Raw genomic sequence first — 13,638 nt, 5'->3', positions numbered from 1 at the left:
GGGGGAGGTGAAGGGGGAAGGGAACAGGCAACAGTGTTTTGGGGCAAAAAGCTCAGCATCACTTGCGACCGCACGAACTTCAATCCTAAATCGCCGACTGAAAGGGGGGACTGAGGCAGATGCGATTGCTACGCAGCGTTGCATTAATGTGTATTTCCGGTGGTTCTGGAGCGGAAGTCGATTTATGTATTGTGCCACTGTGTGTGTGTGTGTACGGTGTCTGGCGACAACAGTTGCTGGTCAGAGAGAGTGAGAGAGAGAGAGAGAGACATCTGGGTCTAAAAAAGAACCCAGACAAGTCCTCCTATTAAATGGCTGGCCAACACCAAGCCGAGGCTAAAGCATTTCATGACCCTGACTCTAGTCAAGTCGCATTGTCATGTAAATGCCTTAAATGCTTTAAACTGACTTCTAATGAGGCGATTCTCTATCTGGCCAGACGCGGCTTTTGCTACCCTTGTTTTAATGTACCACAGACTCCACACTCACATAGAGAGGGGAGATATCAAAAGGGGGGAAAGGACTCACTGACTGACTGACAGTCATTTAATGACTTACCTTATCTTCAGCTTCTTCGGCGCGTTCTTCCGCTTCGATGACGCGCTGTTCCAGCTCCGTTAACTGCAAGTAAAGTACAAGAGAAACTGCGTTAAGAAAGAAGTAAACTCTTTATAGAGAGAGAGAGAGAGAGAGAGAGAGAGAGAGAGAGAGAGAAAGCGAGTTACTTAAACGTCGGAAATCATGTGCAAATAATCGAGTGCCCAGCTTTATCACAACACGCCACATAAACATCAAGTTTATGGTTATTAGTTTTCGCATATTGTGAGGGGGATTAACTGCGATGCGAGATCTTGGGTCAGACGATTAAGGAAATTAAAGACAACCTCATATTGCCATAGCTAGGAATAGAAAGGTCAACTATAGCTTAGATTATTTGAACACAGTGGGTCTAACTGGATTCTTTTAAAAGCATTGCAATTTCAATTTAATTTCACTTCTCAACATATTCATATATGTAAGAAGTCGATACACCTTATCAGTATTAGTTGGTGTTAGTAAGTCGATAGACACGAAGCTATCGGTATCATCAGTGCTAAACTTCTTTCATTTGTTGAAAGTCGTGGAAAATATTTAGAACAGTAGCAGCAGTATTCATCAGTCAGGAAGAAGTAATATTAAAGTTTATCAAACTGTACTCTCACTATTATTATCTAATATCCGTATTCTATATAAGAAACATTACATATACATATGTAGTTAGACGCTTCCAAGTCGTACTCTTTAATTAATATATAGTAAGATGTCCATTTTCCGTATTACACACAAATTATAAACAAAACTCGAAAACAAACGCTCCAACATTTTAAAGAAAAATAAATCATTAAACATAATCCAAAGATCACTTGAAACCAAAATATTAGAAGACTCAGCAAAATTACACCAATACACTCAAGAGAATCGTGACTAACAATTAACCAAAGTCACAATAAGAATTATAATGTTAAATTAATCGAAATTGTAAAAATAATTCTTTAAGAAGCTTTAAAGCTCTTTAGTAGAAAAGTAAAGTTTCTTGTTTTTTTATTTTTATTTTTTACTGTTTGTGTAACATCATTATATAGAATATATAACTTAATACAAATGGTATATGTTTTTACTTAACTTTTAGTTAGTTTTAAAGCAAATCTATTATTTCTTACAAAATGTGAACAAATAACAAATCTTTCACTTATTCATTACACTCCTGTGTAACTTTTGTACGTTGTTCCATTGTATTCAAAATTAGATTAAATCAAGTGAAATACAAAACGCAGCTAAAGAATATAAATTATGCTCGTAGTCGCTAACATTTACTATTTCTTTTACATTTTTTTTCTTTGGCAGAATCAATATTTACGGAAATTAATTTTGTTTGCAAATATTCAAATAATGAACATGTTTTGATTAAAAGCTTTGAAAAGCTGTTTGGTATTATTCTTACAAAATTCCAAATAATATACCAACAAATTACTAAAACATACCCAATTCCTTATTTGGTATATCGATGAAGTATTGCATTCGAAATATACCATAGAGTTTAAAATATACCAGATTGTCGGAGTTGACTTCCTCTTTAGGCACAAATTTATATTACCCTTGTCGAATATCAAAAACTTGAACGGTGTTTAAAATTCAATAAAAAACACCTTTATTACTCGCTTTTGATAGTATCTGTTATTGTAGGGAAAACATGAATATGATTTCCAATATTGTTGCTGAAACATTATGAAATATTCAAAAATAACATGGAAACATCGGATTCTTTTTATCTAGCATTGTGTCGAGCATTCTTCATTTGATCATCCAAGCATATAGAAGCGAAAAGTATAGAAATAAATAAAACATATAAATATTTGAAATACCAATGTTTATATAGACAAAGTTGTGTTATTAATTGGTATAGATTGATTTGGTAAAATAATTTAATAATTATTATATGCAAATTGCGGTTGGTTTTAATCCCGACTTGTATTTTTCGGTTTGTGCTTTTATGTTTTCCACCCTAAGCCTCGCAAAGCTTTTCTCCCCTTAGCTTTTAGCAGAATTTCCCGTTATTCGGTATGGTGAAACTTGAAAGCTTTCGCAACGGAAGTGTGTTGAATAGCGCGAGTTGACCGACAGATGGCGCCACGGGTACAGTGCGTCGCTCTTTTAATCCAGCACCCGCTCTTGCGCTCTCTTCTTCTCCCCTCTCACTCTTACCACTGCTGCATTGGCCCTGGCCCAGTGGTGCATCAACATCAATCAATCAATCATAGAAAATGACAGACGATTTGCGGTTAGTAAGGATAATGCGTTCACAAATACAAATACAAATACAATTCATAGCCTACGCTTTGCCGCACTTGCCACCTGAATGTATGGAGGGGGAAAAGGGGAAGTTTCACAAAATCTAACGGCGCCCAAATGTCTGGCGAAATTGAACCGTTACAATGGCCAGCCAAAAGAGAGGGAAGCAAGGTGGGGGGAGGGAGGCTTTGTTTTCGTGTTCGTGTGCCACACCTTTTGAGCCACTTGAGGCAGCTGCCAGAGGAATCGAGGCCCAACCCAGCTCCACTTGTCAAAGCAACTCAGCTCAGCTCAGTTCAGTAGAAGGAAGAAGCGTCGTCGATTCAGCTTCGGGTCATGCTTTTGACTTGGGCGGGCGGAAATGCTAATCTCGCACTTTTAACTGCTCAATGGTTTGCCATTAACAGGCCCATAACGGATATAACGTTCATTTCCCCTCCCTTCCTCCCCTTTGCCATGCTTTGCTTTGCTTTGCTTTGCTTTGGGTGTGTTCTTCTCCCTCGCTGTGGGGACTCTCTCTCGGAATGCCATCAATTAATCACCAGAGTGGCCCGCGAGCTTCATCGTCATCGTCATCGTCATCGTCATCTACATCGTCATCATCATCGTCATCGACTAAAGACTTGATTCCGCTGCAAGAGCTAAAGCCAAAGGCGTTTCTCTTCCATATTTTGAATGCTTTCAGTGCATTAATTTCCGCTTTTTATGCCATTTAAGTGGCCCATTCAGAGAAGCCTCTCCACTTCACTCCACTCCATTGATTGATGGATGCCAAACAAAATATGAGTGCTGCGCTCTCTCTTTCTGTCTCTCATCTCGCAATAAATTTAGAGTATATACATATAAATAGCGGAAGCGGAAGTGGAAGTGGAAGTGGAAGTCATAGCGAGCTGCGAGGGATTGTCAGAAGTTTCCTCTGCTTTGGCTTAAATTACCCAGGATAATGGCTCGAGTTGATTTCAAGTACTAACGCTGTCGCTGATTAGATTACATTGTGAGAGCCAATACACAAGTACATCACATAGAACTCAATAAATCTGATGTGTGTCTTGTGGATAACGGGCATCAAGTATTCTCCTTCTCAGCTGCGCCTTTGTGTGCTTGAGCTTAGCAAAGTATCGCGCTCACTTTGCAAGAGGTTAAGGGTTAAGCATTAGATTTCTTAAGTGCTTAACTCCTTGTGAGAAATATGATAAGGTTGCGATTTGGCCATTTTGATAGCACTTTTACCTCCCAGTTGCGAGCTTTTATTTATTCGAGTAAAATACATTGTTACGTATACGTAATATCTTGTACATCAATTCATGTTTGTGTTAAGGCCCGATTCTTCAATCTCTCAATAAGTTTTATTGTTCGTATAAACTGACTTGGAAGGATAATTTCATTTCTTCAATGTCTCAATGTTACAAGCGACTTGTTCCGAAATATAAGCACATTTATAAAAACAGCTGATGTCAACAGCTTCTCAACTGTTTGGCAACCGTTACTGCGTGTGAATTATGGGCCATAGTTAATTAAAAAGCCCGACTCATCTGAATTTTTTCGACTATTCTGAAGTAGAGATAAGTTCTCATAAAACCTAAGCGTATCACAAAAGAATTAAATGATAATGAATTTGTTCCTAGATTACGGATTTCTAAGACGCATTATTTCACATGCAAAAATCGATGCCAAAATTAAATCCAAAGTTTAAATTTTGCTTATCAATTTCGATAGGAGTTACAAAGATATTTGATATGTGTTATCATCAGGGCGCAAGCTTTGATCGGCATTGCAATTTTATGCCTGTTGCAAAATATTTATACATATGTATGTATATGTAATAATATATATACACATAAATATTTTGATGCTGCCAACAGTCACCAAAAATTAGCCGTTTGGAATACAATATTTCCATCTTTCCTGCATTTTTCACATCTACAATGAAAAGTTCAACACAACTTTATGGGCACTTTAAAAAATTGAATTTCGTTATGGAGAACTTTAGAGAACAAATATTAGTTATAGATAATTTTATGAGGAGATTGAAAAATCGGACCGAAACTTTTTTTCAAGTCTCATAGTCTTTGAATAAAGCATTGAATGAAAACACTCGAAAGTGAAATATTTGATGTTCTTTTTTATATAGTTTATGTTTATCAACTGCTAATTTACAACTTTTGATTCCACTTCATTTTATTTTGTTTTATTTTTGATTTTAGAAAAATAATAAATCATTTGCCACAATTATTTTAAGAAAATTATGATTACTTAAGACTTGTTAGTAATAAACTTAAAACTTTGTTTGTTTTAAAAGCAAGCTTTGTACTTTGAAGGCTAAAGTTTCTCGAAGTTTTCTTTTTCTTGTTTAATACATAGAACATTTCATAACTTAATTTTAATTTAAAGAAATGTTGTTTCTAAAAAAGGAAATTCAACTTTTCTACGAATTATTTTCGTTCTTACTTTAAAAGGAAAATAATGATGACAAATTCTGCATCATTTCAGTTTTTTTTTTATAGTTAGACTGAAAGTTTTCAACAGCTTTGAATGTATTGCATTTAATCAATGTCCAGGCAGCATATTCAGCTGATAATGTTTATTACTTGTAATCAATATTTAAAGTAGCTTAGAGCACCATTAAATTGGGCCAAGTGGCGCCACGTTGATTGTGATCCACATTGCTAGCAGAGATTGATCCGAGTTGATCCAAATCCTCGTCGACAATGACGATCTCGAGCGTGAGCGTGGAAACTGCATTTCTGCTCAAATCAGAATCTGAATTACTTGCGAGGCAGCAGCAGAAAAAGCGACTTAATATGTTGCGCCACATGGCGACGACGATGAGCGCACAAATGCAACTGCAACTGCAACTGTAACTGCAAATGATGCTCAGAAGCAGCTGGCCATAAAGTAAAGCTGGCCAACAACTGTAGAACAATGCCACAAAAAAAAAACAGACTAAGCAACTGCTTTGCTATCAGCAACTGGATGCTATAAAGCTGCCACACAACAGTTTGTTGCATGCAGCATTTGGTAGACAACATGTGCACGAGCTTGGGAAAATTGTTTAGCTGCACTCGGCCCATGGATGAGGATTGGGAGAGCAAAGAGCATCGCCAGGATCAGCAGATGAAGTGCAATGATCCGGGAAGGCGACAACAGCAGCAATTCAGGCAACGCCAACAACAACGGCAACATTTTGTGGCACCGAGTGGCGAACGAATTGCGCAGCGATGTTGCCACAGACAACCGACTTCAGCTGCAGCTGTGGCAGTTGGCATAAGTCAAGAGCGAGGTTTTAGCAATTCTTACGAGGCAATGGAACGACTCGATCAGATCTTTGAGGACAACACGCTTGAGGTTGGCGATGAGCAGCTTTAAATTGTATACGGATAGAAAAAAGTGCTAGAATCAAGAATAAAATCAAGATTGAAAATCTAAAAAAAATGTAGATGGTCCAATCTTGAAATTCAAGATTATAATCTTACTTCAAGAATGGAAAAATCTTTAAATTTAGCCAAGAAAGTCTAAAATTAGATTGTTAGAAATAAACAAATAATGGATTTCGTTTTTTTTTTTTTATATTTAAATATGTATTGTTCTCTAACAACAAAAAAGAAAACGAAAATAAATTTGGATGTGTGTTCTTTTAAATGAATCATTTATTAAAATAATCGTTTGATTCATAAACGAAAAATAAAATTCGTTTCTTTCAGATCGAAAAAAATCAAGATTTACAATTTACTTTTCAATTTGGAATTAAAAATTCTTGAATCTAGATTTTAATCTTGAAATAATATGTTTTCAATCGTAAAATGCAAATTTAGAAAAATAAAACTTGATTCGAAATTGTTTTAACCCAAAAATCTTATATTCAGATTGTTTTTTTTTTTAAGATCAAAAAATCTAAATCAAAATTGTTTCAATCTAGATATTTAAAGGAACCGAATATGAATCAAAAATAAAATTTGTTTCTTTCATATCGAGAAAATCAAGATTTACAATTTACTTTTCAATTTGGAATTAAACATTCTTGAATCTTGATTTTAATTTTAAAATGCAAATGTAGCAAGAAAAAGTTGATTTAAGATTGTACTGACCTAAAAATCTTATATTCAGATTGTTCTTTTTAAGATCAACAAAATTCTAAATCAAGATTTTTTCAATCTAGATTTTGTTTATCTCTGTTTAGTGAAAACATAATGAAATACAATACAGACTTGTGTGGCAAGTTTGGCGATTAAAGCGCAACATAATGTTGTTGAAAACAAAATGCCGCAAATGCTCATCAATATTATGAACAGGGCAAAGTCGTGGCAAAAGCTAATGGATTATGCCAAAGTCCAGCCAAGGGGCAGCGTGAAGGGCAAAGGGGCAGAAGGGGTCGAAAGTTATGCGTGCGTGTTGGGCTTGAATTCGGCAACTTGCCACTTGATGTGGCAGGGTTAAGGTGTGTTTCACCTGCGTGTGGCATACGCATATCCGAACACACACACACACACACACACACACACACACATGGTGAACCGCCTTTGGCTGTTTAATTATAGGCCAGACTCGGCAGCCAATTGGCAAGTTAATTAGAACTTTTGACCAGGCCAAAACAGCAGCAGTTTTCTGTATACATTTTTTTTTTGTTTGGCTTAAAGCAGCCACAACGATTCATCTTAATTGTTGGGGCGTTTCTCAACTTGTTGTAGCCAGAAATTATGAGTGGCGCCTCCCGTTTTAGAGGCAATAAGCATATCATTGCTGCAACTCACAGCAGTTGGCACACAAATCTAATTTGCCGGCCACGAATGCAATTTGCGGACAAATAAATGGCCACAGCAGACAGACAACTAAATTGTGAGACCAACAGGGATATATACCGTTGAATATCAGAGATGATGATGGACGAAGGCAGCTGCTGGTCATTGACTTTGTCATCAACTTTCGAATGTGATTCAAAAGTAGTCAGCACACATTTGCAAATGTATTTTTGAGTGGCTTTACAAAATGCAAATTGCAAGTGGAGGAAGGAAGAAGACTTGCATCACATTGTATAGCTTGATTAATTATCTGTCCATTTAAATCACTCAATTATATCAAAGTGTTTAAAAGTTATGAGATTTCAAGCGAAATAAGTCAAACGACGCCACTGAATATAAAGCTGCACTTTTAATAGAAAGTTTGCTTCCTAAGAAATAGAATTTCTCTGGAAACAAAATGCGACTGATTGCTCTGAATTAAAAATTGAATACTCTCTACAATTTATATAGACACTCACTGTTTTAATTGGTAAAACTTTTTCTTACTCTATTCGAAGGTTGATTTTCTGTCCAAAAACTATAAACCACATTGAAAATGTAGAAATTTAAGAAAAAATATGCACAAAATAAAAAAGATGTTAGTATTAAATGATAGTTAAAACATAAGTTTGTTGAAATTTGAATCTGTAATAGATTTTGTTAAAAATATATTCAATTGAAAATACCCTGCAAAATTTAACATCAACAAATGCATAGTTGACTTTGACATCCAATATGTTAAAACTGATCTGTTAAGTTAACATTTCTGTTGCGTAACACATTCACCTATTCTTAATATGTCAACATTAACTTAATAAAACGAAACAACAACGAAACAAGTTTAACTTCCCATTGTAAAATGTAATTATTGCAAAAGCTAACTATTTTTAGTAAGTTGTCAAATTAATTTTACGTAAATTTATTGTAATTATAGTAAACAAGAATTGCTTTTAACTGCAGTCAATTAATTGTATTTATTTTGAACTTGTGTGCTTAATATAATTTAAATTATGTTAAACAAGAAATGCTTTTAATCGAAATGTTTTAAGCTATTTACATTGAAACAAAAAAAAAAACAGTTTTTGAAACCGAGTACATTCATCGTAAAAATTCTGCTCCTAAAATAAAACTACTTTAAGAACAAATTCTTAAAACTAAGAACATTAATCTGATAAATACTAAATTGAAGTTACAAAATTCTGTAATTTATCGGAATATATAATAATCTTTTATTGTGTAGTTTTGAGTGTTTTCGTTCATATTTTAATTAGTCAAGCTGTCGCAAACCATTCTTCATTGCAGTCTAAGAGAGGAGGTCGTATTTTCACATGCTGCGCAAATTGATGGAAAGTATGATATTTCATAAGTAGAGTAATTAACATACTACTGAGAATGCGCTAATGAAATGATAAAATTGTAAACTAATAAATAGACACAGAAAACAGTACAAAACAATCAAATATAATGTTATATTTTGTTCACTTTTATTAATAAGAACGTGAGTTATATATCAAATATTTGTGAAATCAAGATGTGTTTTTTTTTAAATACAAATTCTTATGTTTTGGACGAACGAAAAAAGATTCTGTTTATAGCTTAATATATGGAAATTATGTACATATATATTTTCTTGAATTTATTATTTTCATTAAAGTACAAGCAATTAAGTAAATTAAAACAAAATTGTACTATATTTTCTTCAACAACACAAAGCAATGAAGAGTTGCTCCCAAAAGTATGCTATAATTTTTGCAGTCTGCCTCTTTCATGCTTCTTCTGTTTTGTTATTCACATTCATGTCATTCAAATTAATAATTTCAACTAAATATATTGTGCTTGTATTGCAATCAGCTTCATAATTCCAACTGCTTTTAATTTATTGCGAAATTATGACATTGTCAGCATAGTTGAGGGAGAACACAAAGCGTACGAAGCTGTACGAATTGAATCCCTTGGCGTTAGCTTTCAATTCTGCCTCAAAACGTGCGTTTGATATTTAAAGCTCTGGCCATCACTTTATTTGATTTGATGCCACATATTGAATACGACTTTGTGGCAATTTGTGTTTATGTCGCCTGCAGGTGAAACCTTTCTGTGCGGATAAATTTGTCATGCTATTAAATTTCTAGCCAATTCATTTATGTTTATTTATTTATTTTATACCCATTTTTTTTCGTTGTCGTTGTTGTTGTTGTTGTTGCTGGCAGCTGTTTCACTTTTTTCTATTTATTTTCACCGGGCATATGCAATTGCTTCGATTTGTTTATCTTTTTATTTGGCTGATGGGTATCTGCGTGTCGATTAGAAACAAACAGTTGGCTTCTACCTTCAATGTTAATTGCAAAAAGTTAATTAAAAATTGTTGTAATTGAATTTTATTACTGTTGTTTCATACATCTTTGTTGTTATTATTCAATTGTGTTGCTGCTGCCATTATGTCATTTTGAGTTAATTTTGGTTATTTGCCGTTTGCAAATAAAAGCGAATTGCATAATGAGCACACTACAAAAAAAAATAAACAAATCAAATAAATATAAATATAATACACAAATAAAAAGCACTCACACAGCAGCATTAAATAATCATTTCGGGTAGTCGCGGATCATCGAATCCATCGTCATTGTCATTATCATATTCTGGTTTGTTTGTCTTTTCATTAGCATTCTTAATATCAATAACATGAGCATCTTTATTATCCTCGCTGATGTCCATCGAATTGCCAACGGAATCATAATCCGAATCACTTGATATGGCAACTGCCTCCTGTTTCACTTTCTGCGACATTTCCCTTGGCACATCCATGATCTGACCGAGACTCCAAGTGGAGTCGCCAACGTCGGGTACATTGATTGTGGCACGACGCCAAAAGGGTTTGCGGCACCGAAAGAAGTCCAAAAACAACGAGAGCAACAATCTGGTTGTCATTGCGAGTGCGAACAAACTGAAAAGCGCGATTACGCTTCGACTGCTTTTTATGCACACTCTCTCAACTGTTTACGTTTACGTTATTATTATTTGTGTTTATATTCTCGTTACAAATTTGTTGCAAACGTTTGCGATAAATGTTGTAAAAAAAAATAAAACAAACGATTCAGCAGCTGCTTTCCCCAGTCAAATGGATTTATAGTTGACCAATATGACATTTGGGCAAAACGCCAGTTTGTTTAATAACATTTGTCAGCTTAGACATTGGCGACACTTATTTCATGGTATTGCATGTCAAGCTGGGAATGTTTGTGATTCAGAATCACATTGCGATAAGTATCAATAAACAAAGTTGTATAGAACAAGTAAGAAGGCAAAAGTGGAGTGTGCTGGACTGTAAGACACCCGCTTCAAATAAATTCTTATAATATACCAAATTAATATACGCTACAAACATATACCAAAAGCTATATTTGGTATATTGATATAAAACATACAAAATAAATATACCACATAGAATATACTGCAGGCTACATTCGGTATAGTGTAGTACCACATTCAAAATATACCATGGAGTGCGAAATATATTAGAGCAACTATGACCCTTAGAAAAAAAAAATATATATATATTATATATATTATACAGGCTATATGCGGTATATTGATATAGTGTCACATTCAAAATATACCATGGAGTGCAAAATATATTAGATTATCATCCAGAGCAACAATTGAGCTATATTTGGTATATTGCTATAACACATACCAAACAAATATACCACTAAAATACTAAAACATATGCCACAGGCTATATGTGGTACATTGATATAGTGTCAAATTCAAAATATACCATAGAGTACAAAATATATTAGATTGTCATCCAGATCAATTGTGACCCGTTGAATATACCAAATTAATATATCACAAAAATACTAAAACAAATATTCTGCATTCCATATTTGGTATATCGATGAAGTACTATATGCCAAATATACCAAAGAATGCAAAATATACCAAATTGTCAGATAAAGCAAATAAAACCCCAGTGCAATAGACGTTCTTTACCATTAAAGTATTTCTCAAATATGTTAACTTCGACAATTTGTATCCGATTGCAAAATTTACAGCAACCATAAAAAAAGTATTTATTATTGTATGTACTAAAAATCGCAACGTTTGGAATTTGATTTGCTGGGGCGAAAGTGAACTTGACACATAATTATATAATCTCGAACTCAATCTCGTATTATCTCTGAGATTTAGATGTTCATACGGACGGATACATAGGCGGATAGATGGACAAGGATATATCGTCTCAGTTGTTGACGTTGATCAAGAAAATATATGTACTTTATGGGTCAAAGATGCCTCCTTCTAGCTATTACACATATTTCCTGCAGCCACAAAGTTTCCTTCCACCTTATGGGTAGGTAGAATAATAAGGAAAATTGTATATGTATACAAAGATGAGAAAGTATAATCTTAATCAAATCAAATTTAAGAGAGACAGGGAGTAGCTAGGAGTTCACGGCTTTATAAATGTTAATTGCATAGAGTTTATTTCTATTTGTATGCTGAACAAGAAAATGTAAAGATTATTTTGCTTTCATTCCCATGTTCTTAAAAGTTAAGATATTGATTTTGAATCAAGGCTTACTTAATTATTTATTTATGTTAAATACTTTATTTTAAATGAATATATTCATATATTAAATGAGAACATATCAGATGAAATAAAGAATTCAAAAATTGAATCTTAACTAATAATTACATTCAGTATTATGTAAATGTATTCGCTGTTCAATTTTCTATTTATATTAAAATTCTAAAGAACATTTTGCTTCTTTGTTTTCGTGCTTAATAGTAAAGCTATTGACATTGAATCAAAGCTTGTTTTAAAGCCTAATAAAACCTCACCCAAAAAAAATGAATATTGAGTTAAAAAGGTGTAGAGTAACTATTAATGCAATCCTAAATATTTATTTCGACCTCTTAAGCAAATAAATTGAAATTTTCTTCTTCTCTCTCTGTAGTTTAACTACTTTAAAGCGCCTTAAATGCTCACAAAATATACTCAATCGTCGTTTAAATTTATATTTGAGTGTTCTGTCATTATCTAGCTAACTCTTTTGCTGGCTTTTAGCTGAGATTCTCAGGCTGATTAAGCCTAATTGAAATTCCAATCAAGAGTAAGTGTGTGTGTGTGAAAGAGCCAAAGTAATTAGCACTGCAAATGGCAATGCAAAGTTCACATATATCGCGTTAGATTGTGTAATGAATAGTTAAACAAATGGCGAAATTAATTAAAATTACAATTAAAATTGGAATTGTAAACGGAAACGGAAATGGAAATGGAAACGGAAAACGGAATGAGAATTATAGTAAATGTAATAATTGTGTTGGCGATACTTTTGTGAAATAGTTTCGGTCGTGTCTAACATGCTGGCTGGCATTATGAATAATGCATAAATAAATAAAAATAATTATGCAAATCTTTTTATGCATTTATTTATATGCAATTTATGTGCATATCTGCAATGCATAAAGTGCGTTATATAATTACAGCTATGGGCGGCGCCTCACCATCAATTTCAATGGCCCAACGCATTTGCATAATGCAAGGACCTAGCCCTACTTCACTTCTCCCCTCGCCCCACGGCACCCCCCCTCGCTTGTCCATTTCGTGCCATTGACAACAGCTGGCTTTCGTTTTAAAATTATATATTGAGAGCAAACGATGGGGGAAAAGTTGCAACTGCAAATGGCGCGTGGCACGTTCAACGCTTTTTGTGCATTTTATTTGTTTACGCGTGTTTGCTGCCTTCTGTTTTCTGTATTCTGTTCTCTGTCTGCCGTCCTGCCGCCCCGCTGATGTCGTGTCTATCCGCCAACGGCGACGCTGATTTTAATTAAAGGAAGGCGGCCTGCGAGTGGCAGCTTAATATACGCAAAATATTGCGCATACGTCATGTGCGCCAGGCATATTAATTTTACATTTTGTGTTTGCGAATATTTTATGCCATTATCTTATTCCACTTCAATTTAACATTCTATGCGCAATTTTTGTTACCTTTGTTTCGTGTTTGTTTCTTATTTTTTTTTTTTGTGT

The 13,638-nt window shown here is 34.3% G+C and overlaps 2 protein-coding genes across 12 annotated transcripts in view; both read right to left on the bottom strand.

The window, feature by feature from the left end:
• Positions 1-13,638, bottom strand: part of LOC133849420 (uncharacterized protein CG43867) — a 184,522-nt gene that overhangs the window by 37,289 nt on the left and 133,595 nt on the right. For all 10 annotated transcript variants that reach the window (XM_062285486.1, XM_062285487.1, XM_062285488.1 and 7 more), the window contains one exon: positions 559-621. In XM_062285486.1, the coding sequence (XP_062141470.1) occupies positions 559-621 (63 nt within the window). The remainder of the gene's footprint in view (positions 1-558; positions 622-13,638) is intronic.
• On the bottom strand, positions 9,396-10,730 carry LOC133848954 (uncharacterized). 2 transcript variants are annotated; one of them, XR_009895313.1, is made up of 3 exons: positions 10,170-10,730; positions 10,000-10,106; positions 9,396-9,930 (listed from the first exon to the last, which is right to left on the bottom strand). XR_009895313.1 is itself a non-coding variant. In XM_062284714.1 (2 exons), exon 1 carries the CDS (start codon positions 10,527-10,529, stop codon positions 10,179-10,181), a length of 351 nt encoding a protein of 116 aa, XP_062140698.1. In that variant the 5' UTR covers positions 10,530-10,726; the 3' UTR covers positions 9,964-10,106; positions 10,170-10,178. The 2 variants fall into 2 exon arrangements, 1 of the variants encoding a protein (XP_062140698.1); XM_062284714.1 differs by lacking the exon at positions 9,396-9,930 and having other exon boundaries at positions 9,964-10,106; positions 10,170-10,726.

Source organism: Drosophila sulfurigaster, chromosome X, assembly GCF_023558435.1.
Source record: "Drosophila sulfurigaster albostrigata strain 15112-1811.04 chromosome X, ASM2355843v2, whole genome shotgun sequence".
Taxonomy (NCBI): Eukaryota; Metazoa; Arthropoda; class Insecta; order Diptera; family Drosophilidae; genus Drosophila; species Drosophila sulfurigaster.
Note: the sequence above shows the minus strand (reverse complement) of the source record. Positions and strands in the feature narration are given on the sequence as shown.

Bases quoted from the DNA above. Each gene is read 5' to 3' on its own strand.
- LOC133848954 (XM_062284714.1), bottom strand. From the start codon at position 10,529: ATGACAACCAGATTGTTGCTCTCGTTGTTTTTGGACTTCTTTCGGTGC.